The sequence below is a fragment of the Triplophysa rosa genome, linkage group LG5 (assembly GCF_024868665.1).
Source record: "Triplophysa rosa linkage group LG5, Trosa_1v2, whole genome shotgun sequence".
NCBI lineage: Eukaryota > Metazoa > Chordata > Actinopteri > Cypriniformes > Nemacheilidae > Triplophysa > Triplophysa rosa.
Genome location: NC_079894.1, coordinates 26850306 through 26877130, shown reverse-complemented (window position 1 = coordinate 26877130; position 26825 = coordinate 26850306). Strand labels below are relative to the sequence as shown.

Below are 26825 nucleotides of genomic sequence, written 5' to 3'. Positions count from 1 at the left end.
GACCAAGCCCATGAAGATGCCACAGCTCTAGTAGAGTGGGCCCTAAAATCGATCGGGCAGTCCCACAGCTGCCTGTAGCGACTAATGGCTTAGCCCTCTGCGCTCAGCTAGGTCGTATAGGCGGTGGGGGAGGTGTAGCGTCTAAGCCTATGAGCCTGTAGACGACGCTTTCCACATAGCTTGGATCAGTATGTATTGCGACTTGAGACGGTGATGCGGAATGACAGTATTTGTTTTCGCCCCGTTCAATTCCACTCGTCGAGCTACTAGGCGTCCTTTTTCGCCGGCGGGGGCCCAGCTGTTCCGTGCGCTGCTATCTATCGCCCTTAACATCATTTCTTTGCTGTATGTCCTGCCGCTCTGAGCCTAGCGCGGCATCACAGCTCAGTTCACACTAAAATGTTAGTGGGTATGCAAATTTTTGGGAAAACTTAGGACCATTCGGATTGGGTCCTGCTTGTGCGGTATCCAATGGGCTTGATACTCGTGCTCGCGGCTACGCCCTGTGGCTGAAGGGGGAGGTTTTTCTCCTCTTTTATCCTGATCATGCGGGGGAGCGCTAGTTTTCACTCTTTGCTGTTCTCACGGCGTGATTTTATTCGGTTCCCCTAGCGTTTCACGCAATGTAGAGAGACCTCTCTCGAAAGGGAATGTCTCCGGTTACTGTCGTAACCTCGGTTCCCTGAGTGGAGGGAACGAGACATTGCGTAAACCGCCGTGTCGCGTGTACAGATCGTCGCGCTCTAATGTTTCAGTCGTAAGATTCTGAGGAATGCGGTCCACGCCCCTAAGCGCCATCTTGACCGGCATTGGCCAGTTACATTTTATTTTTACTGGCGTTGTTCAATAAGGATTCAGTAAAGGTTGGAGAAGGGGATTCCCCTAGCATTTCACGCAATGTCTCGTTCCCTCCTCTCAGGGAACCGATGTTACAGCAGTAATCGGAGACGTTTTCCAGTACAACTATCTAAACGTCCTTCAATCCAGATACGTTCACATCATAAGGAAAACGACTGAAGATATTGGATTGGATTAGCTCAATCCAGAACTAGGCTTTAGTTAAATTAAATTATATTCAAGTCATTTTTAAAAACATACTTAAAAAAACATTACAGTGTGCACCTTGAGACAAAACAATCGCACTGATATATTTTAAGATTTTAATCAAGTTAGTCATTTAAGTTAGTATGGGACTATAGGCTTAAATCCTGTCCGGGGAAACGGCCTCATTAAGTCTTGTTTACTGAGAAATGTTTTAAAATGAATTAATACATGCTTAAAACACGAAAAATTATACGTCAGTGGGGTTAGAAAAATGGCAGTTGTTTTTTTCTTGTGTTAAGCCGAAAAAAGTAAATGTGTCTTGATTCAGAAATTTAGATATTTGTACTGGAAAACAACTTTTTTAGATTATTATCTATATTGTTAAAATAATACCTATATTGATCAAATAATACATATAAAGCTAACACACAGCTGACAAATAAAAAAACTAAAGAAGACGTAAACACTGGTCCAGCAGCAGCCTCTTTCTTTCAATCTTCATATCAACCATTCGAGAACATTAAGACACGAATGAATTATATTCTGACTAATAACTATTGGATTTCATTTTATAGGTTCTCAACGATAAACAAATAAAAAATATTAAAGCAAAAGCAGATCTAAAACAGCGAATCCTGTTCATTTTCTCCTCCATGGTTCTGACAACAATATTTACACAGCTCGTGTATAATTGGTATGTAATGATTGTGGTCATATAGAAGCAGAAGTCTAGCGTAACCTGTAAACCTTAATTAAACCGATCACTTTCAGATGAATCCAAACCAAACCTCTGAGCAAAAGCCACGAGTCAAGAGTGCATCGACCAGCTCATGTAGAACTAATCACAAACAAACACACACAAGCACGCACACGCACGCGCACGCACGCACGCGCACACACACACACACACATTCTAACATCTCTGATATGGTTTCCTGATGTACACCTGAGTCTATCACTGTAAAAAATATTGTCGGTTCAACTTAAAAAAAATAAGTTACCTGGTTGCTTTAAAATTTTGAGTTAATTCAACTTAAAAAAATATTAGTCAACTCAACGAGTTTAGTCAAGTCAATGAGAAATTCCTTAAATTAACTAATGTTTTTAAGTTGAACCAACAAAAAAAGGAATCATTTTTTACAGTCTAAACAGGAACATTACAGTACGGTATACAGGAAATGAACTGCATCTCACATCACATCCCGTATTTTTTTACAAATTATCATTAGCCTTTAGGTTATGATGCAGCTCAACAACCTGCTCTGTTTATTGGCTTTAGGAAAAGCAAACATCAAAGTTGTGATTGGGTACATGGACAGTATGGCACAACTGCGATGCACACAGAATGAAAACACAGCATTTGGCCTTATACAAGGCGGGATTACACGCAGAGCAATTTAAGATAGGGACGGAAAATTGGATTCAGCGCGTGTTATTCGATGCATGTGCTATCCCTGTTGTATCGGGCATGGATCAATACAGAACTCTGGGAGCAGAAAATGATGGTTATCTCCTTATCATTTTCCATTAAAATCCTATTTGATAACACATTTTATCACAGTACGGTGGGGCGGGGAGAGAGGGATCGAGAAAGAAAAAGAAAACGATAGGGAGATGGAGCTATAGGCAGATTTTTGTGGCCCTAAAACAACTTTATATTTTCGGTCTCCCCACCAAACGCTCCCGCGCTGGATTACGGACTATAAATTATATTAAAATCTCCCTATTGTAGTAATTTCATTTCCTCCCCTAAAATAAATCTCACCCTGCAAACACAAAGCACCGGCAGCCAGGAGCTTGTGAACACCCTAAAATATAGCCAAAGAAATTATTCTTGAATTAAACGACTCTATTGGCAATTATTCATGTGTGTTTTAAATACACGTGTCTCCGACTTCATTATGTTAACGGATTAAACCGACAAGAGCTTTAGGACAGGAACAAATTAAGACGAGTCTTTCTACGCAATTTGTAAGAACATTTTACCTAAAAATAACGCTTGATGTAAAACTAGATGTTTACATTTTCTGAAGGAAAATGTTTAAATCCACAAATTTATTTAAACACTCATGAAGAAATCATAATGCGGTTACATGGTTAAAGCATGCTGGAAGAATCCCGTTGAAGGTTTTTATCTCCATGTGATTGAAAAGCAAATAACAGCCTCTTAGGCTTGGCTACCCCAAGTCCCCGGAGTGCCTCCATTTCATTTACATTACGCAGCTATTAAGTTATATAGCTTTACATTATATACAGCGTATGTGTCCAATAATGCACTCGTAACATTTCTTTGAGCCGAAGGGTACTAATGTGCACTTTAGATGTGTTGTGTGTATACGCTTATGAGCTGCCTGTCCGATCATTTGTCCGTCTGATCAATTTCCTTGAAGACGAGCCCTAATGAGGACCTGAAAGTCTCAACACGTGTGAGATTTGTTTTAAGGTGATGCGTGTTGTAGACTATGTGTTGGAGCCCGACATAACATGGACTAAAGTTAAATAATGCATTTGGGGCAAAACCTAAATCTTTTAAAAGTGAGTTTTGTCTACATTATCCTTAAATTAAAGGGATAGTTCTTCCAAAAATGAAAATTCTGTTATCATTTACTCACGATAAAACCTGTTTGACTTTCTTTGTTCTGTTGATCACAAAAGAAGATACTTTAAAGAAAGTTGGAGACCACACAGTTGTAAAACTAAAAACTACAAACTAGAGGTGCACCGATTGACCGGACAGAGATCGGAATCGGACGGTTTTTCGTATGATCAGCTGGACCGGTGACCGGCCGGTCAGTCTCACGTCTCGCCGAATTCCAAGCCGATCTTCTGTTGCCCGTGATGCGGGCAAGAACGTCACAGCCGTCAGTACACTCAAAGCCGCAAGTAAACATGTAAACGTGCGCGCGCACAGCTTGTCTTTCACGGCTCGTTCATACTCGCATGTGTGTCCACCGGTACCGGTCTCTGCTGACTGACGCGCATCTCTCATGTCTGCTGACTGCACGCGCGTGCACACGCATCATGTAACGTTACTGCACAGACTGTAGTTTATCTCTCGCTGCTCCGTATACATGGGTATATGCTAACAGTGATGCTATTAGCATCATGCTAAACTCTGACACATGCTAAACTCATATTGAAGTCGTTCACTCTGTGTAAAACAAACTTAAATTCCATTCATCCTGATTCCTTGTCTTACGTTAAAACTGTGGTCATTTCACCTAGGTAAAATGACATTCAACACGACGTCTACTTGTTTTTAAAAATCCAAAATATAAAAAAATGAATAAATCAACCAATATATGTTATGTATATCTGATTGAGTTCTTTACTAACACAAAAACCTGCAAATACATATACATCTTTAGAGTAGAATTCACTCATAAGATTTTTTACTTTTTTTATTGAAGTTGCAGCAAAAATCAACCCACTTCTTTTAATACTACAGACACAAGATAAAGACAATTTATTTTACATTTCAGAAAAAATGAAATAAAGCAATGTTAGTTTCATAAACAGAAACAGACAAGAATAAAGTTGAAGTATTTTATTGTTATCTTAGATTTTTGTGAGATGAGTACAAAAATGAAAAAGGTAAATTAAGTGACATGTTTAGTTATCTTTTATTATTTGTATTTCTTTTCAGTCACAGAGTTATTCAATTTAAGAGTTGTTTGGGAAAGAGAAGATTCTGTAATTTAATGCAGCTTGGAGAACTGCATTTTTGGAAATTGTAATGTTCAATCATTTATTCAATGAAAATAAAAAAATGTGTATTGAAGAAAAGTTATTATGGTTTTATATACAGTATACTGTCAATTATAGTTTGTGGATAGAAAATCGGAATCTGCAAAAATCGGAATCGGCAGGTTTCACTTGTAATAAAATCGGAAATCGGAATCGGCAAAGAAAATTGCAATCGGTGCATCTCTACTACAAACATTCTGTTTTGATTTCTTGGGGACTTTAAAGCGGCGGTTTTGAATCCCCTGAACACAACACACTGAACACATCTGAACTGACAAATCTGATTTTGGATTAGCAATTTATTAGAGCTATGGCTATTTTTTAAGCAACATTGAGTCGCTCTTCTTAAGAGAACCCATACAAAAAAAAAACAATTAAAAAAAACTTTAATCTCGATTTCTTCACTGAGTTTGTCATAGAGCATTCTGGGATTGTCTTTGTGAAGGACACACGCATACCCTAGAATTTGGCCAAAACTAGAAATCATATTCATGTCGCCATCATTTTGAAACAGCCTCCTGTGATGCCTTAAAATGCTGCCTACGTTCCATAAAGCTGGCTGCAGAAGAGCCAACATATTTTTAATGAGGTCAAGCATCCATAAAGGATACCGCACAAATAAGTCAAATAAAAGAGTTAGAAATCGAGAATATTGACAACGATTCTGTATGTCATAACACAGCTTAGCCTGAAGGTCTATATCACACAATCCACGTTCATTACCCATAATGCCCTTCAGCAAAACCAATATTCCTCATTACATATTTTACACCTTGACAACACAATACTAAACAGTGATCTAAACGTCAAATCTCACCAAAGATCCTCGCAGATGTTAGTTTGAGTAATAAGCTTCTCCGTACATACCCTGCAGTCGCTATCCTTTATTGACAGTTTGACTAAACGTGTGTGTGCTTGTCCGTAAACGCTGGTCAAAAGGAAAGCATCAGTGGTTTTGTGTGTATTCAATGGCAGTCGATGACTTCTTTTGAGTTCTGCAGAAGAACGAAAGTCATACAGGTTTGGAATAACATGAGGGTGAGTAAATGATGACAGAATTTTCATGCTCGAGTGAACTTTCCCTTTAAGGCCCTCTGGTTGAGAAACACTGAGCTAGACCAACCTGAGGCCAGTCTGGGAGACCAGTCTAAATAGCCCAGACCAGCTGAGGACCAGTTTAGGTCGTTTAGCAGGGTTTTGAAACAGATCCATCAAATTCTGGATTTTATAGATTTTTTCAGCCTACACACTAAAAAGAATGTTGGGTTATTTTCACATCAGCATTGGGTCAAAATAGGGACGAACCTAACCCATTGGGTTGTAAATTACCTACTGTACAATATACTGGGTTATTTCAACTCAAAATGCTGGGTTGTTTTAACCCATTGAGGGTCAAATATAAACATTGTTGGGTTGTTCCCTTTCTGACCCAATGCTTGGTTGAAAATAAGCCAGCATTTTAAATAACCCAAAGACAGACATGAACAGTGTGTATGTGGCATTGTTTTTATATCCCGGTGGGGAGCTAAACCTGAACGCACACCAACACATGGGGACTCGTGTCACCGTGAGGGACCAAAATTGAGGTCCTCATGGGCTAAAAAGCTTATAAATTGTACAGAACGATATATATTTTTAAATCTAAAAATGTAAACAGTTTTATATGATCTTTAAGTTTAGGGGATAAAATATACAGTTTGTACAGTATAAAAATCATTACGCCTATGAACTGTCCCCACGGAGATAATAAATAAGACGTGTGTGTGTGTGTTTGTGTGTGTGTGTGTGTGAGAGAGAGAGAGAGAGAGAGAGAGAGAGAGAGAGAGAGAGAGAGAGAGAGAGAGAGAGAGCATTTGAGTGTATGACAGGCCTCCAGCGCTGAATCATCCTCCCTCTCTCAATCTCCTATGGGCATAAACTATTATTCATGTGTGCTGTGTCTGTGTGTGTGCGTGTCTGAGCGTGACAGAAAGGAAATATTTCAAGCAAAAGAGAGGAGGGGGCTCACAGATACTCACAGAGGAGTATGTTTCTTTAAATGGGTTTTCAAGATCAATTAACATGTCGTTTTTATGTTGTCCTTCACTATCAAATTCAGTAATGATAGAAAGGTGAACTGGAATCTGTCAATTGTAAATGAAAGGTGTCTGCGTTAGAGGAATATAATATCTATGAATTTCATGCCGAGCTGTTCAGCTCAAGCTTCAGGCTAAGAAGAACTAAGAAGAAATCAATGCAAAAATAACACTATTCTGTTTTGCTTCCCAATGGAAAGAAAAATCACAAATGAGATCTCCTAAAAGTCTCAAGTGTTTCTCCTAGACAGCAACGAGTTCAAACTGAAACTCCCAGATCTCCTCTTTCACAAAAGATCCCAACAAAGACTCGCATTTGTCAAGAGAATGCCATGAAGTGTGCCATGAAAAGCCAAATATTTGAACTCAAACATTTCTCATCAAAACCTAATCTGAGCTACACATCTCATTTTATTGAAAGTGGATCTATATCACTACTATAAATATTATAAACAATCATACCCTGTGTGCATACCGTGAATTTGGATGAGATTTGGTTTTGGGTACAAACCACACACTCAAATCCCACATTTCAAACGAGACCCATTTTAGGTATGCGCACTGAAGTTGTAATGTCTCTGATTTCTTGTGCATAAACAAAAAGGTTAAATGTTTAATTTCATTTAGCAGAGAGGTGCGCATGTCACACACAGGGAGCTCTTAGTGTGCATCATCTGCACGCTGAGCGTAGCTGCCCTACTTCTGTGAGAGCACACAAAAATATGAGATGATACACAAGTGGGAGTGACCACAATGCATCCAACATCCTTTTTATTAGCGCAAAACCGCACACAGGCTGAACACGACCACAAAAACACAAGCATCAGAAACAGACCATGTTACCCCCTAAGCGATGTCATTTCTGTCAATATCAAATTCGTTTTGAATGACATCTGACAGCCTGCATTGATTGAAATCAGCTGCAATTATACTGGCTGTATCAATTCAGTGTGGAACAGACAAGGGCTGCGCACTGTATAAATATTAAATCTAGTATATTCAAAACATGCTTGATGTCTTCGGTATAAGTAAACAAAGGTACACAATGTTTTTCTATCACCCTAACATAGGATAACCGGGTGAACGAGCATACAATGCATTAGTGGATCGCATGAGAGAAAAAATCATGCAACTCTACGAAGGAGGTTTGAATGACATCTGATGAAAATCAGATTGCAATCACTCTCTCTTTGGTTCAGTATTTTGCAAGAGAGCGCAACGGGTGAAAAAAAAACACGAGTAAGACAAGAACGCACACTGCGCGTAAAGAATAAACACATGCGCAACAGAACACGTTTTATGTTTATCATTTACGTAAACAGTGCCTGACATTACTGTTTTCTCTACGTCATATCAAAGAATGCACGGCAAACATGTTATCAAAGCGCTAAACACCCATTACGAAGCATCATTACCTTTGTGCATGCCAGTATAACGGTCCTTGAGGACCGTCAGTTCGTGGATCTTCCCAAACTGCTCGAAGAGAGGTTTGAGGTCCTTCTCCTCGAGATTGCGCGGGATCTGTCCTATAAAGAGCTTGATGGCATCCTGGTCTTTCATGGTGCCGTTGTCGGAGTGGATGGAGATGGGCTCGGAGCCGTTCATGGGCTTGGCGAAGGTGATGTGCGCGTATTGGGGCTGGTGCGGGATCAGGAGCAGTGGTGCCGCTGCCTGGCTCGGTACCGCCCCCGGTCCGGTGAAGAGCAGGCTGGCGTGGGCAGGATGAGGATGCTGCTGGTGCTGCTGCTGAGGATGCTGCTGCCTTCTCGCTTCAGTCTGGGTGAATCTAGCCATTCTGCGCGCGGCGGAGAGCGCGATGATGATAACAACATACACACGCACGCACACGCGCTGGGAGAGAGTACGCGCTCAGCTGGAAACGCGACGCTCGCTTTCTATTCGACGCGTGTCACGCTCGCGCCGCCCGAGTCTGACTCGAGGAGGAGGTTGAGAGAGGTGCGCGGTCACGACTCACATAAGCGGCCCCGTAGCGCCACCTGCCGACCATAACTTTGACACAAAGAAATGAGCACAATGGGTTACGATGCAAACAATACATACTAAAAAAGGCAACTAATTAACTGGAATCGTTTTTGGAAACTATAATGGTCTCTCTGGGTGTCTACTGGTAATGTGTTGGGTTCTATTGGTGGGATGTTATCTGGCGTAATGTTATGTTTTAACAGCTGGTGGCTCATAATGATATTTGTAATGAGATATTTGTAATTATTAGAATTTCCGAAGGTTATACATTATAAATAGGCATTTTAAATTAGAAAACAACTTGAACTGACATATCATAAAATATATTGGTGCGATTGTTTTGTCTCATCTCAAGATGCATACAGTAATGTTTTTTTTTGTAAAGTATGTTTTAAAAACTAAGGTCTAGTCCTGATTTAAACTAATCCCTGTCCGGATAACCGCCCCATATGTAATAAGAAAATCTGATTTACAAGCAAATTCTCAAGACCTGTCAGTACATTAACACTACTCCGCAGAACAAGTTACATATCTATTGTATTTTATCATTTTGTTAGTTTCTATCATTTTACATGATCTTTTTTCTATAGGCTATACTTTTTTTCGTTGTTCTAAAATGGATTGCTGCTTTGCAACAATGCAAAACTATTATAACACTGTAAAACATATCTGAATTGAAATGTTTGAACCTAATGGCCAAAAGCTAGTAGTACACGACCTAACAACAAAATCTGAAATGATAAAGTGTCGAAAGACAAAGTATATCTGTAACATTTCACCATAGTCACATGCAAACAATTCAGCTGCTTTTTGACAACACTTTGCCTAAAATTAGCCTGAAACACAGCATAACATGGTTACGAGACCGCAGATTCTGGTTTATATTCATCACATCTTTAATCTGTTAAGCACAGTTTTACTACAAACAAAACAACAAAGCAATGGCTATTGTATGTAAATCCATGGTAACTAGTTCAACCTAAAAATGTAGAGGATTTCCATGAAATGGCTTTTAAATTCTATACACAAAGAGCCATTTTCTAAAAATCTAAGTGAATTTGAACATTTCCAGCACTGACAGTATTTGTAACAAAACAGTAATCAATTCACCAAAACATGCTTACAACACTTTCACTATAACAAAACCATGGTAAATATTCCTATGGGTCTTTTTGAACACAAATTTGCAACTAATATAATCTAAATAAATGCTCTCTTTCAATTTAAACACCCATTATGAACAACCAAAGGCAACTATCGTGTAATACAGTAGAACAGCTCAAAAAATGAAAATGTCTTCTCCCATCAACGCGCTACACTCACCACCACTGACGTCACAGGCAATTGTGCGCATCAGAGCCCCACGCAGTACGCACATTCTCAATTACGTTGCCTGGCGTACCAACAGTCAACAGCGATTGAGCGGTGAAGCACACGATCTTGCTTTTACCGACACTTTTGACTAGCGGTTTATTTTGAAAGTCGATCATGTCGGTGAATTACGCCGCCGATCTCTCTCCGTATGCGGATAAAGGTATCTGCGGTCTCCCTGAGGTAATGTTTACATCTGTTAGCACGATAGCTAGAATTAGCTTCGTGCACATCAGCGTCATTTAAACATTATGTCAATCTTTATTCATTTCTTTGAACATATGCACAGGGTATACACGTGTAACAATACAAAGTGCAGATGTGCACGGAGACAGTGCGAAATAAACACATCAAAACAGCGCAGATGTAAACAGGCACAGTAAAAAAATACAAAAAAACATGATTGATTTCATATTAATACGCCATAGTGCTTAGCAAGTAGAAACCGCCTGTAAACTAAACAGGTGTCACATTTTGTATCTTTTTTTAGCACTGTTTGTTGCACACATTTGTATACATAAATATGGGAATATGTATGTTATTATACTTTAGATTCGGTAACAACCAGCGATTGCACATACTCATAAGGTGTACCTGTAGTTTGCTTTGGATAAAAGCATATGTCAAATGCATAAATGTAAATGTAGGTATTTATGAAAGGGTTATGTTGTTAGATTACTTCTTTCAGTGTGCTAGCTATGTAAAAATGTATATGTGAGGCAAAACATTTAGTTTATTTTGTATGAAGTAGTTGAACTTTACGTTCGCTGATGTTTGGCTTATAGCTGGCTCATGCACACCTGTATATTTGTGTGTTTTTGCAGATATTTGACAGCCCAGAGGAGTTAAAGACTAAAGTCGAGACTTTGGTCCAGTGGATCAGGGACTCTCAGTACATGGTCATACATTCAGGGGCTGGAATCAGCACCTCAACAGGGATCCCAGACTTCAGGTAACACACACACACTTTTATGATGGATGGATGAATGTGTTTTTATTTGGAGCTTGAGCATTTTGGGTCCTATATTGTAACTGTATGTATAAAAAGTAAAACAACAGAAAACATTGCACATAAATGAATCTACAAACACACGTAAAAATTCTGGTCCACTTTTTAACAATCATCTCAAATTCAATGCATGTTTTGATTTGACTTGTATCCAACTTTTGGCATATAAGTATAGAAGTATAAGCAATCCACTACTAGGAATAAAGCATGAGGTATAATCCATTGGAAGCAGTCCACCAACGTTAACCACAACCTCAGATTTCTCAGCCAAAAAAGATCCTTGTTTGGCTTCCATATTTGTTTTGCTTTAGTTTGTGTGTGTGTGGTTTATCCAAAGTTAACTGTTTAAACACAATTCACATGTGTCAAAGTGTTAAAAATGGCTTAGTGGTTGCTCCTCCTTCATTTATGCCGTAATGGGACCATATTATTATGGGACTCTTAGAAAGTGACTGATGTGTGAGCTTTATCAAGTTAATGTTTGTGGTAACGGCAGAGGGCTGTCACTAGAGGACGGTATAGAGTAAGAAGTGCAAAAACATCTGATGCTTGTGAGGAATATACTGCTTACTGAAAGCTACTCAGTCTGTGGAGTATCATTGTTCATTTATTTTTTTAACCATCGTTTTTGTCAATCCAAATCAAATAGTACATCCAAAAGACATTAAAAATCATGCCTGTTAATAGATTACTGCCTGTTTATTTATGGTCAAGCACATTTCTTTGTATGATGTAGGTCTAGTGTTCTCTGTTTTATACTCATGTTTGTATTACTCTCACACAGAAATGGTTCTGTCGTCTTTGCCCATTACAATCACTGCCATAAAGAAAGACCAATTATTTAAGACCATAACCATTTTTTATAATTAACAACACTTATTTTAATTACTGTCAAACAGCCTCTGTACTGACGTTTCTGTATGAAACATAAAGTTGCCGTTCACGTCAGGTACTTACTGTATCTTTACAAGTCCAATGACGTCAAACTGATATTGTGAAATTGTGCTCAACTTATTCATCAATATTATAAGCTTACCAATGTGAGTGTAAGGAGAGAGTTTTCAACACTGATTCAATCCCGTCTTACTAAAGGTTACAATGAGTGTGTGTGGTTTGCTTTTCTTCGCTCAGCCATGTTGACCTCATTTCAGTTTGGTTTACTTTCACACTTGCGTTTGATCTGCAATTGTCTGATGTTTGATGAATTTTAGAGGTGATTTCAGTGGGATGCAGAAATAGAAATTCGGTCATTATTCATGTACGCTGAAGTTATTTTTATTAAAGAAAAGTATTACAGTTAGTATTGTTTTGTGCATTTATTACAATTCAGTGTTACTATATGAAAAATACAATACAGCCTGGATTTTCATGCCTTTGTTATAAACAACATGAGGTTGAGTAAATTGAATTGCTTACACTGTTGTGATAGTTATTCTTTTAATACACGTGCAAATCATTGGTTCTGCCCCACACATTTTCAAGTGTTTGATGTTGTAATATATAAGTTTCATCCGACTGGGAGTGCACCGGAATCTTCTTCCAGTTTCTTTTACCTGTTCGAACAATCTTACGAGGATGCTGTGCAGTCTTTCAGGAGTGGAGAGCCGAGTTTAGGAAAAAAGATGGCTGACCGCCTGACGCATATTGCACACACAAAAGTAAATCGCGAACTTTCTCAAAATGGAAAATTCCCATCTTTTTGGCTGGCTTTGTGCAATTTCTGGGAGTCAGAGAGTGCATGCTTTCATCAGTCCAGTGTGAGACCAAGTTCACAGGCTTTTTAGCACCAGAACTAATCCTGCCTGGACTGGTCAAAGTTGAAAGTAAATGAAAGATTGTAATTTAAAAGTTTTATTTTGAGAAAAAGTGTTTGAGACGAGAATTATTTTAGGCCCCCCCCATACCATTTTTTCTTTTGTTCAGATAAACATGCATCCACATGTATCAATTAAGGTTTGGTCTCTAGTGTGTACATTGGGCGATTATTGGATAGAATAAGCAGAAAAGTAGACCAGGCTTTATGCTGTTGGTTTTACTAGACTATAGAGCTGTTGCAGGGTTCCTATCTAGTACGTGTATCCAAGTATACAAACAGAAAAGTGATGCAGATATTGCTGTCTGTGTATATGTGTTTATTTTATGTTAATGTAAAGGTGCACAGGAGTAAGACCCAAACTGAGTAAATTACTCTATTATAGGGCTGTGCAATATATCAAAATATCGCAAATGTGCATATCGCAATATTTAGCAATAACTGAATTTAATTATTATAAACATTCAAAAAGCTACGTATAGACTACTTTGGATGACGTTAACAAGGCTGGTCCAAAAGAACTTCCTGTTTCAGTTTTTTAACACTACACACTAGTTGCAACTAACAGACCATTTTTAACCGAATCAAAATGTTAAACGAATATCTTAGTTTCAATTATAAATTTGAGATTTAAAATAAATAAAACTGAAACCGGAAGTGCTTAAGTTCTGGACCAGTGTTTACATCTTGCGAAGTGTTCTATAGTCTATAAGTTTTAGGTTGATATGCAGATAGAAAAATAAATATTGTATCGCATAGGGCTGTCACGATTATTAAATAATCGTCTCATCGCGATTGTTTGACCTCATCGCGATGGTTTCAGATCATCGCAATTATTGCACATCTCTATAGAAGACACTAGGGGGAGCTGTAGTGCATCTGCATATTGCATATTTTATTGTATATATTGTAACTAAAGCATGGTGATACTTGTAAAATGTACCACCACAACACAATCACTTAAAAAAAAACTAAAGCATATACCATAAAAATAACCCGCAGTACAATTTCATATTATTTCAGTGTGAAAACCAGTCTACCAAAATCCCATTAACATAGAAGTAAACTTTTATTGTAGTCTTGCAGTGAGAAAAAAACAGACTAGAAGCTTTTCTATGACTGATAGTATTTTAATGGGGGCTTCAATTCACTCCTGATCAATTTACTTAATTTACAAGTATTTGGCGGTTGTATTATTGACAGGTAAAAGCCTACACCTTAAATGTGATGACCCAATTTTTCCTATGTATTGCCAAGAAAAAGAACATAGTCTTTATATTCAGAACAATATGGTCGTTTCAAAGCTGAATAAAAAATGTATGAGAATTGAGTCAAAGCTCTAAAACAGACAATTAATCGTCATAATCGCAATGATTTATTAGACAATTAATCCTCAGCCAAATTTCATAACCGTGACAGCCCTATCGAATATCGCATTATTTAGCATGCTGTCGCATATCGCATTTTTCTTTAATATCACACAGCCCTACTCTATTATAATGGATGTCTTACAGTTGTCCCTCCAAGCTTCTCCATCTGGAGTTTGATTCATTGAAAGGCTCTCTGCCCTCCTACTGTTCACCAAGATGAGCAAAACCATATCTCTGTCATCTGAGATTCAGAGCAGCTCCGTCCAGGAGCGTTCACAGAATAACATCAGCGGGACACACAGGAGGGGATGACAGTGGGATTGTGAAATCATTTTGAGTTTTTCCCCTAAAGTCCACTTAGAATGTTACTTAAGGTTACTTGCACAAAACACCGTTTTTTAACCTTTTTCTCAAAGCCTGGTCTGAAACATAGCATGCGACTGAAGTTTGTGATTTTTGACCCTACACAAGTACGTAGAATAAAAGCGATCTTTTGTAAAAAGTAAACTTTTTATACGCCAGTGTCTGTTTTTATTTTAGTATCACTTTAATTAGGAATTTTTTAATGATCGAGGAGAAGAATGGGATGCGTTTGATATTACGATGTTTGTGTGTTTTTTTGTTAGAGGTCCTAATGGAGTGTGGACGATGGAGGAGAGAGGAGAGACGCCTCACTTCAACACCACATTTGAGGACGCACGTCCGAGTCTCACCCACTTGGCCCTGCTGCAGCTCCAGAGAGCTGGACATCTCAAATACCTCATCAGTCAGAACGTGGACGGCCTTCACTTGCGCTCCGGATTTCCCAGGTGATCATCATGTATATTGCACACAGAAATGGGCAAAAGCTTTCTCAGAATGCCAGGGTGTAATCGTACTAAGCTGTGATTGGCTTGTTGTGTTTAGTGCACAGAAGTCAAAGTGCACAGGTTTTTAATCCATCACGTCACAAAGTGTGACACTTAGCAAGCAAATGGATATTCACAAACAAAATTGGTGTATTCCTGGTTGGCGAAATGCCTCCAGCTGGTCCAGTATCAGTTTGCAGTTTCTACTGTCTTTGATCTGTTGAACCTGTTTCTAGTCAGGTTCACACTCAGCATTTTGGTTAATTGAAATTGCAATAATTTAAGCAATTAAAATATAAGCTTAAATATCATTTAAAAAACAAAAATTAGAAATGTTGCCTTAGCTTAAATGAGTTTAGGTTGAGGCACATCAATTATTAACTGGAAGCAAATAACAAGTAAACTAAAACTGAAATTAAAAAAAAAATTGTAACAAATCTTCCAGTTTGCATTTAAATGCACATCCCACTTCCAACACAAAAGCACAAACATATTAGACAGTGAATCAACAGACATGTTTTCAATCGATTTCACATGCACAGTTCTGCCGTGTATAAACGCCCTTATGTTTTGGACAACATTTAATGATTCGATTGGTTAGTTGACCTCCATCTTGTGTGTGATGCCTCGTGCTGAACTGCTGATTGACTCTTGTTGTTTTCAGCCGCTGTCAGTGAATGAAATCAACATGTTTTGTTCTGGGTGGATGAGTCACGGCTTTTAATTTTAATTTATCATGTTGGCATGAGTTGGGTGAATGTAATTATGTCGTATTGGTTTTTGGTTATTTTTTTATGTTTTGTATTTGAATATGAATGAGCTACAGATGAAATCACGTGTTGATAAAAATCAGTTAAATGGACGTTATGGACTTATTGGAGCTTTGACAGCATGTGTGAAGTGTTCCTTTAAATGTTGTTGTACACCTAATTCTGGTTGTTAAAGAGATAGTTTGCAAAACTCATTATTTTTTCACCTTTATGTTATTGACATGACTTCTGCAGAACACAAAAAATAGATGTTTTGCGAAAAGTGCTTTTGTGCCCTGCCCATACAATGGAAGTCAACAGTTACCAATAATTTTCAAAATATCTTCTTTTTTATTTAGCAAGAGAAAGTCATACTAAAATACAATAGTCCAGTGGCTTTGTAAATATAACCAAAATAAACAGCTATGTTAACTTAATAAAATCTTTTAAAATCATTTAAGCGATTTTTTACATTTACATAATTATTTAAGTTTATTTAATGAAAAGAAATGAGTATTTAATAAAAAATATATATCTTTAATATACACTTCATATTTTGGGTGAATTCTAATAGAAGTATTTTAGTTACTCAAATTTTTTGCTTACATTTACTCACTTTAATAGTACATTTCATTGATTTCACACATTTAAAATGTACTACTTTTTTGTTTTTGTTGAGAAAATCGCAGTTAATCTTTTTACAGTGCAAGTTTGCAATGACATGAAGTCATTGTGAACCATCCGTTTAAATCCTTCCACATCCTAATAGCTTATTTCTTTATTTTCTCATATTTTATCTTTTAGGGATCGACTCTCAGAACTTCACGGGAACATGTTTGTTGAAGAATGTGAGAAATGTGGCAAGTATGTTGTGCATCATTTTTGACATACATGTTACATTCTAATCCGACCTGTTGTTTGTAATAAGACCGTTCTCTTCATAGTGTTATTAAGCAGGTGTTTTTAAAACATTTTTCGTACAATTTTTTTAAATATTACACTTTTCAAATGATTGTAAGAGTGTAATGGGTGTCTAAATAGAATAGATGACTGAATCGATTAAACTTCAAACATCAAATGAAACCTTTTCTGGAAATGGAAGCACATCAGAAATACCTGTCATTTCATCTAAAGGCTCATACCTTCCTCAAACGTTTGGAAAGAAGTTGGTTAAAGAGTTAAGTTGTCAATATGTTTGTATTTGAAAACATGTGGTGCTCATGCAACTACATTGTCTATTGAGTCTAGCTCGTGTCACACCCCAGCGCTGGACACAAATGTAGCTAAATTGTCTTTTCCCTGAAGCTGTACAAGTTTACTCCTAAAACAAGACAGATATCGATTCATCTTTATTTGTTCACTGCAGATTGTATGTTTGACATTGATGTAGATGGAGTATTGATTGAGTATGTGTATCATAGTTCTGCCTCTGACAGAGAAACCCTTTGAGAACAGCGCGCTATCGATCGCACACCAAACTCTTTATCAAAGGTGGAAACTGACCTTGTGCAGGTTTTCTCGTTGCGATAAGCAGTTTTGCTCTGGACTGTTTCAGACAATACGTTCGGGACACAGTAATTGGAGTGATGGGACTGAAGCCAACCGGACGCTACTGTGATGTCACACGTTCCAGGGGACTCAGATCCTGCAGGTAACATTAAAAAGGGAGGAATCAGATGATAATATTCAGTGTTCCAGCGTTGAAACCGATATTGACGCACTGCTGTGGTGATGCGAACCAATAAATGTCAATTGCAAAGCAACGGCGAAAGACGTCTGTCTGACGCTTGTAAACTAAAAATGTCAAAATAGCTCATGCCTTCTGTGTGCGCCCCCTCAGATTACTGTAGCTATTACTCATAGGTGTGTGTGTGTTCTCTCGGCAGAGGCAAACTGATCAGCACTATATTGGACTGGGAGGACTCGCTGCCTGACAGAGACCTCAACAGAGCAGAAGAAGCGTGCAGGTACGGAAGATGAATATCCTGAGAATAACAGAGAGATAGAAGTGAAGTGTCTAACTAAACACAAGAGAATATATTTTGAGAAAGGTCTCTCTATGTGGTCCGGTGTTCACACAATGAAAGTTAACAGGGCTCAGTGTTGTTTGGTTATCAACGTTCTTCAAAATATCTTCTTTTGTGTTCTGCAGAAAGAAAGAAACTCATACAGGTTCAAAATGACACGAGGGTGAGTATATGTATGGCGTTAGAAAAACTATGTGAGCGTGTAAACACAGCGCGCAAGCAGATTACAGCTGCGCGGGCACACTGAAAACGCTCGCGCGTAAAATCTAAACCTGTAGAGATCGCAAGTCTCTAACTTGAACACAAAAACCAAGATTGTGCACGTAAATCAAGACTTGCGAGGGGAAATAACAAACCCCCGAGTCAAAGCAGTCGCTCGCGCACAGTATTGACTACACGCGCAAGTGCTACTCTACTCTAGTCAAAATGACTCGTGAGCTGGGATTCTTCACGCGCGCGCGAGTCATTTTGACTTTGGCACTAAGGGGGCGGGACACTGCGATTTTGTGACAACAAATGCCATTGGCCCTGCTCCTTTCTGGAACTCCCGTTGTGATTGGCTGTTGCTGCCGCCCTCAAGTCGATGACAGAACAGGAGAGATGGCAGGAAATTGGGGAAAATAGGATCTAAGGAATTCACATTAAGTAATATTTTATATGTTGGCCCAAATGCAGGTAAACGAATGAGTGCAGTAAGGAGATTTATTAGAAACACTGGGTTAATATAAAAAAATCAATTTATATGAAAGCCCTTCAGCTCTGCATTCAGCCATAGCAAATGTGCATTACCAGTGGTCACCTTTTTGTATAAGTCAGCAAAATAGATTAGTAAAATGTGTTATGATATAACGTTATATTACAATTTAACATAGACCTAAGGATTTTTAACATCAACCCTGATACTACAGTCTTGTCATCACTTCAAGAGTGCAGAAGGACCCACAGCATGTCAGCTGCTGAAGACTGGGCCGTTGGTGAAAGCGCTAGCATTAGCTAATGCTAAAGATTCGACATGTTTTACTTACATTTTACGTCACAATCTGTACAAATATCCCCAGTGTTTATCTAATCTTTATCAAAAATACGAGCTCGAAGGCTGCTTGCATTCGGCAAAGCCTTTGTATGCACTGCCTAACAAACAAAAAACTCGGGCATTTACCATTGTGCATACAGGAAAATATTTCTGCGCATTTAAGTTCTTTTATTTGCCGTTTAATTAAACTATTTGTAAATGAGTAACAACAGGTTTTTTTTATTACATCTTCATTGATAAATTGAAGATACAGGCTGATTCAGTCCTTGAATTATGTTTATTTGTTAAATTTAAATCAAAGGCAGCAATGCCAAAAAGTGAGAGTTCGCTCTTTTGTGTTGTTATAATGATGCCATTGTTTTACGGTGTGCTATACAGATTTTTTTCATTATGTTTTTACAGTTGTGAGGTGTGCAAGGTGCCCCTTCAATGAACCCAATGGCCCCCTCACTTACGCCCTATAGCGCCAATTCTGCCTGGACCGTCACGTCGGAGGATTTAAACGCGGAACATCGAAAACGTTAAATTATAATATTATATACAGTATATATGAAGAGTATGGTAACTCCGTTTTGAATTTTTTTTTAAACGGACTTATCTCATTTTGGAACCAAACTCTATATCATAACACATTTTACTAATCTATTTTACTGACTTATCTACAAAAAGGTGACCACTGGTAATGCACATTTGCTATGGCTGAATGCAGAGCTGAAGGGCTTTCATATAAATAGATTTTTTGTTATATTAACCCAGTGTTTTTAATAAATCTCCTTACTGCACACATTCATTTTCCTGCATTTGGGCCAACATATAAAATATTACTTAATGTGAATTCCTTAGATCCTATTTTCCCCAATTTCCTGCCATCTCTCCTGTTCTGTCATCGACTTGAGGGCGGCAGCAACAGCCAATCACAACGGGAGTTCCAGAAAGGAGCAGGGCCAATGGCATTTGTTGTCACAAAATCGCAGTGTCCCGCCCCCTTAGTGCCAAAGTCAAAATTACTCGCGCGCGTGAAGAATCCCAGCTCGCGCACGCGTAGAGTAGCACTTGCGCATGTAGTCAATACTGTGCGCGAGCGACTGCTTTGACTCGGGGGTTTGTTATTTCCCCTCGCAAGTCTTGATTTACGTGCACAATCTTGGTTTTTGTGTTCAAGTTAGAGATTTGCGATCTCTACAGGTTTACATTTTACGCGCGAGCGTTTTCGGTGTGCCCGCGCAGCTGTAATCTGCTTGCGCGCTGTGTTTACACGCTCACATAGTTTTGTCCAACTTCTAACGTCATACATATAGCTGGGACGATATCTCGTGTCATTTTTGTGCTCAGTTTCTCGATGAACTACGGTTAAATGCCACCACATCCAAAAGCCAGAGGGCACTCTCGCTCAGAAACTCAGAATATGGGACACAGAATAAGAATGATTTGCACACATAAGCTGTGTCGGAATTCATCCCCTATCTCCTATATAGTGCAGTATTTCGGGTGTCCGCCATTTTGTAGTGTTGTCCGATTTCATTCCTTCTAAAGCCCGATTTTTACTTCTGCATCGGACCTACGCCGTAGGCTACGTGTCGGTTTTCATTTATACTTCTACGTCGTTGTCCGCGTCTTCAGGCAATCACCATTAGGCATCAGTGTCCACGCGCGTGTTGCTTGTATAACCAAGACAAGAGCCGAAGAAGCAGCAGCTCGTTTGAGAAGCATTAGCAGTGATGGCGGCAGTCACTTTTGTTGCAGATTTGAGATGTTAAATACAGAAGCACAAATAATTTACTTAGATAATTCATTCGGAAATGCGTTTGAGTAAACATGACTCTATCGCAGAGGTTTTTTTTACCTGAGGGAAGGGTTCAAACAGACCAATCACAGCGCTTGCGGTCCGTGTTGAGTTGGCGCGTTGTTACATTTTTGGAGAGGTGTGCGTCAGGCTACAGCATAGGGTACGCGGCTCTACATAGGCTACAGCGTAGGTCCGACGCAGAACCATAAATTGGGCTTAAGGCTGCCTCTGAAATCGCATACTGTGACAGTACGTTAAAACAGTGCGTTCTATATAGTATGAGTGGGAGTAGTATGAATACATTTCAGACATACTGCGTCCTCCATGTTTTATGGTCATGTGACCCTTATGCTCTTTGACCTGTGATGTATTAACAACAACCTATACGTGAGCGTTTATAAAAACATAATTTAGTCACGAGAAATTAATTTATTGGCACTTACATTAAAAACGGACATCCGCCTTCAAGTTTTCCGTTATATTTATTTGATTTACTTTTGAAATTTGACAGTTGCTCAGCTCCTGTGGCATCATGGGATAGATAAGTGTCCATCCACTCGGAAGTAGTAGACCATCCGGGTATTTCTCGCCTACTGTTTTTTTGCATACTGAAGTTCCGGACATGACATACTATTCATGACTCATACTCATTTTCCCTTACTATATAGTATGGAAGTAGGCGATTTCGGATGCAGCCTAACTCATTCCCTACATTTGTTCACTATTTTTTACCCACAATGCACTCTGATTTTGAGTGTACATTCACTCACTCCCTATTTCTCCTGAAACAACGCGAATTTGTACATGTGATTGTTCTTGTTGACAGTAAGTTTCTATGTTTTAAAAATAAACAGTTTAAATTAATGTTATAGATGTGTTGTAATTTAAATACATAAAACAATTTTATTAAACATATGTGATACTCTTGAGTAGTTAGTGACAAACAGTTGTTTTGTTCTCTTTATTATAAACTAATACAGTAAACATGACAAATAAGGTGAAAATGAACTTTACCATTTAACAAAATAAAGCCTAACAGGTGTAATACAAACAGTATGACGAATGTCCGCAACAGTACTGTCAGCCGCAGTGTATACTTCACTCATTTTCAATCACTTATTCCCCATATAGTGGACTATTTATAATTCCCTATATGGGGAATAGTGAACGAGTGAACGAATTCGGACGCAGCTTTAGTTCCAGGAAATGCTTTAGTTCCAGGAAATGCCAATGGTTATATTCTATCGCTGTTCTTCAAACCTTTTCATGTATTTTCATGATAATAAAGTATATTTGTAATGATGATGTTTAACGAGTGTTGCTTTTTTAAATGCACGTCAATCTCGTAGTGCAGTCATCCTAAAAAGGCGGACCGCGGAGCAGGTAAATGGACACACAACAGTAAACAAAATGCAGCAATATTAAAGCTTTTGTATCTGTCAGTCTGTTTACTGTTTGCTATGTTTCCAACCTTTCAACCAGATTTGTGGTATTTTATGAACCATAACGTTTTTATCTACATTTAGCATTAGCATTATGGATCAGCATGTAAACATTTGTGACCCTGTGAAAACCCAGGCTGAAGTCTCATAATCTAATTAATTATTACATAATCAAAGATTAATTTCAAGCATTCATTTCACTACGATTTCAATCTTTTAAATGGCATTATTCAGTCAATATTGAAGATATTGTTGTTATATTTTCACAATATTCTGTAGGATTAGACTTCTGCTGGGTTTTCACAAGCACAGGGGCAGACTGACCAGTAGGACACCTACGGCCTATGGCCTTCACCAGGGGCGCTCCGGCCTTCTGGAGTATTGTAACTTTTCCGTTAATGTATGGGGCCGGAATGTACGCTTGGGCCGTCAGACGGACGTTATTAACGCGAATACACGCAACGCGAGTAGGGTCACATTTTGTAATGAACAACGTTCTAATTGGGAAATTATTTAAAGATAGAAGTAGTTCTGGTATGAATGGCATGAAAAGGCTAATTAAGTAAGTAAATTTGTTTTCTGTTTATGATGAGAGTATTTTAATTGTTACATTACATTTGCTGTTTGTATGTTGTCAGTCGTTTTTTATTTACAAATATTAATTATCAGACTTCTATTAAGAGGGCATTCTAGCCACAGAGCCTACAATACATACATACGGTGGATATCAAGATATAAAATAAATGGCCTGATAAAAGATCATATCTTTATACAGTATATCCAACTGGGCTAAATTGATTAACTATTTATTTATTTTCCAAAACATATTGTCCGGACCTCCATTTGAAAGAAAATATAAAGACCAGACCTCTTGGAACTTTAATTCTATACCCCTGGCATTGTGAATTTAGATCGAGCAGTACTGATCCAAGAGCAGTAGTTCACGGAAGAACTCTTCCGAAGCCTTTGCGATTTCAGAATCGTCCTATAGGTATGATTATTGTAAATCGCGATATATACCGTCACAGCAATAACAGTCAAAAGTAGGTTTAGGTGGACGAAAAAAGGGAAAATACAGCAGTATAATTTTTCCAGCCAACACCACATGGTCCCACAGCAGAGCACAGACTCTGGGCGGATACGCCTGCGCGGTCATGTCTGGATCAGAGGCATGTGAGAAACCCTGAATGCACGGCACTCTGGGATTGGCAACATTAGAGACAGAGTGTTCGGGTGAAATCAGGGTGATCCCGTTGAGTTTTCCGAGAACACACGAGACCAGAAATCCAATCAGACTTCTGTTCAGACTTATTAATGTGTCATTTTTACTTGTACTGTTTTCCACTTTCCAATTCCCTCTCTTATGGTGTGAGGTCACTCGAGGTTTAAAAGAGACTCGTAATCGTTCATTTTCTTAAGATCTTGCTTCAAATGTTCTTCATGTGCTCCTCAAGCGAATGAAGTACAAATAAAACAGAATTTCTGACAAGCCCGGATACAAGGGTGAGGAGAAGATACAAACCTTTTTTTAGCTGGTAAAACGTAGTTCATCTTTAGTTCTGCTTCGTAACATATTCGTTTTTAAAAGAAATAAAATTCTGTTATTGAGGCAGCACATAAAAGATCAGAGCGTTCAATACGGTCTCCTTACTTCACCCCGATTCACAATGGTAAGCTTATAAATAATAAAGGCTTATAAATACCCCAAACCCTTTAATATTAGCAAAAGTAACAGGAGCTTTTGCCTGAATAAACATCACATAGATACTGACTAATGAGATGACATAATGGTGTTAATGGTCTTTATCTATTATGAAAGAGGTGAATTAGAGATTGTGTGTTGTATGAAAAATGCTTTTGTTTCCAATATAATAAGCCCCTAAAATTAGCATCAAAAAGGCAACTAATGTTATAATTGACCATGAATGGATGTAAATGATTGTTTATTCACTGTACAGTATAATGACCTCCTTCAAGGTTTTGGAGGTGAATTTAAGCTGTTAATGAAAGCTTATATAACGCTGCCACATGTTGCAAATGTTCAACCAAAATGCCTTGAATCTTTGGCGAGTGCAGTGGTATTTTTCAAAATATCTTCTTTTGTGTTCCACTGAAGAAAGAATCTAATCATCGCTGCCCTTCCCAAAAAATAAAAAACTCGAATTATAGACATACGAGGTTCCAGAAGGGCAGCAGCAATATACAGGTTTTGAATTACGTGAGAGGAATAAATGATGACAACATTTATTTTTATTTATTCAGTCATTCTAACACATGAACAGAACACAGAGGCTGTTATCGTGAGTCTTGTTGTCATTTATTTGGTCCGTAATGAACATTTTGAACAACGCTGTGCACATCTCTCCTCTATCAGGCGAGCAGACCTGGCCTTGACGTTGGGTACTTCTCTGCAAATTAAACCTAGTGGAGATCTGCCTCTGTTAACCAAACGCACTGGAGGGAAAGTGGTTATAGTCAACCTTCAGACTACCAAACACGTAAGTTCAACTCAATCATCTTGAGAAGAGTTGCAGCTGATGTAGAGCATTCCAAGTTTTGAGATATTATAGTTTGGTTTTATTGTAGTTTTATTATTTATGTTTTAAATGGGATTTTATTGTTTTTTAATTTTTCATGTTATTTTTATTTTATTTTAACAATTTTGTCGTGCGCTTTTGTCAATGTATTATTTATACATGTTTATTTTTATATAAACGTTTCTTTTTACTTTAGTTTTAGTTTAGTTTTCATTTTAATTCATTTTTATTATTTATTTGTTTAATTATTTTATTTATTTAATAGTTTTAGTGCATCAAAGCTATTTAAGTTTATGTGTGAGGAATTTTCTTCCAGTTTAATTTGTTAAATCATATTTAGGCTTATATTTGATTTCAGTAAACAGATTTGAATAGTTTTAGTGTTAATAAACTATAATAACCTTGGTTGTGTTACAGTGAGCTCTGTTGTGACACTTTTGAGCTCTGTATCATACTGAGCAACACTGAACTAAACTTTGTCCTTTCATTCTCATTATGAAAATACATTTTATTAAGAGGCTTTAAAGCTCAATTCATCATCGTTGGGGTGGATTTAGTTTTTAAGCTTGTTTCGTTTGCCTGTCGGCTTATTTCTGAATACATCATGTCACCAGAAATGTTTGAAAGCATTAATCCTGTTTGTTTTATACCGCATCTCTATCGGTCCGTGTTTGACTCATGTTTTAAGGCTCTTTTGCCATCAGACCTCATTGCTTTTGCTTCATATCAACATTTCCAAATTGGATTATTTTGGCAAATCTCTTCTGAAGTTAAAACACTGACACACATGCAGAGTTATAATAGTTTTGATTTAAGTTTTATTAATATTTTTAATTAGCTTTTATTTTTAATTTTTTTATGTATTTATTTTTATTTAAGATTAATTTATTTTTATTTTATTATTATAATTTTAGTGCTTTAAATTTATTTCAGTTTATTTTTGAGGCAACATTTCAATTATTCCCTAAGTTTAGTTTTTCCCAATCAATTTTAGGTCAATATTAATTTTGATTTCAATTAACAGAAAAGTTTTCAAAGTTTTAGTTTTAGTAAACTGAAATAACCTTGCACATGCTGCTTGTTTTATTGCCACTTTCCTTGCACAACAGGCCTCACGAGCACAAATTTATTTAGAAAGTGTTTTGGTTATTCAGTAGAAAGGTCTTTTTTTCTTTAAATAATGTGCTTTTCTTAAAACGAAAGTTTGCCATAATTTATTTACCCTTATGCTGTTCCAAAATGTCATGGAACCAAAAATGGGATTGGAATGACATGATGCATGAGTAAATGAGTCTTAAATGATAACCTTGTCTTCGTTTTAGGTAAAAATGTAAAAAAAATTCAGGTTGCTTCTACTTAACTTTGTTAATCTGTTTTTATAGGACAAGCATGCACACCTGCGTATCTACGGCTACGTCGATGAAGTCATGGGTCAGATGATGAAACTTCTGGAATTGGAGATTCCTGATTGGACGGGGCCGACGCTGTGCGAGACTTCAGGTGGAGACCTGGACATCCTTCCATTTGGAGCTTGGAAAAAGGAGGTCAAGATTGAGCTGAAGATAGAAGAAAATAAAGACGCAGTCCCGAAGACAAGAAAGAAGAGAAAGGCGGACAGCGAGAGAAATGTGGAGAAGGATGTTAAGGTAGAAAAAGAGGTGAAAAAAGAGGACAAAGAAGCAACATCAGCAAAGAAACATAAAGATGATGTCTCCAGTGACTCTATACCAATCAAGACACAGAACTTGCGTTCTTTAAACGGCTCCTCCCACAATTCTCTCTGTTTTTCTGATGTAAATAGCACAGTAACGGAACCTTCAGATGAAAATAAAAACACAGACGAGTGCTCTTCATAGAGAACACTGACAAAAGCTGAATAACAACACTCAGACCACCACTGGCTCTTCTGTCGTTTCAAATCTCCTGCATAATTTGCTTCCAAACACACCTGAACCAGCTTTCTTCTTAATAAAACATCATGCTCATGTTTA

At 37.9% G+C, this 26825-nt stretch overlaps 2 protein-coding genes across 3 annotated transcripts in view; one reads left to right on the top strand and one right to left on the bottom strand.

The window, feature by feature from the left end:
- The window catches only part of LOC130554797 (CUGBP Elav-like family member 5), a 153229-nt gene extending 144382 nt beyond the window's left edge, over positions 1 to 8847 (bottom strand). The window contains exon 1 of one of the 2 annotated variants that reach the window (XM_057334667.1): positions 8282 to 8847. In XM_057334667.1, coding sequence (XP_057190650.1) covers positions 8282 to 8660 — 379 coding nt within the window. In that variant the 5' untranslated portion in view covers positions 8661 to 8847. The remainder of the gene's footprint in view (positions 1 to 8281) is intronic. The other variant, XM_057334668.1, reaches the window with a different exon arrangement.
- Positions 8848 to 10224: 1377 nt separating this feature from the next.
- sirt6 (sirtuin 6) lies at positions 10225 to 26825 on the top strand. The gene is made up of 8 exons (XM_057334725.1): positions 10225 to 10403; positions 11045 to 11172; positions 15039 to 15221; positions 16814 to 16873; positions 17565 to 17660; positions 17896 to 17976; positions 24672 to 24795; positions 26217 to 26825. The coding sequence occupies exons 1-8, from the start codon at positions 10338 to 10340 to the stop codon at positions 26688 to 26690; spliced, it is 1212 nt and encodes a 403-aa protein (XP_057190708.1). The 5' UTR covers positions 10225 to 10337; the 3' UTR covers positions 26691 to 26825.

Excerpts from the sequence above, each read along its gene's own strand:
- sirt6 (XM_057334725.1), top strand. The coding sequence starts at position 10,338 with ATGTCGGTGAATTACGCCGCCGATCTCTCTCCGTATGCGGATAAAGGT. Across the intron at positions 10,404-11,044 it reads GTATCTGCGGTCTCCCTGAG|ATATTTGACAGCCCAGAGGA; the intron begins GTAATGTTTACA and ends GTGTTTTTGCAG. Across the intron at positions 24,796-26,216 it reads ACCTTCAGACTACCAAACAC|GACAAGCATGCACACCTGCG; the intron begins GTAAGTTCAACT and ends CTGTTTTTATAG.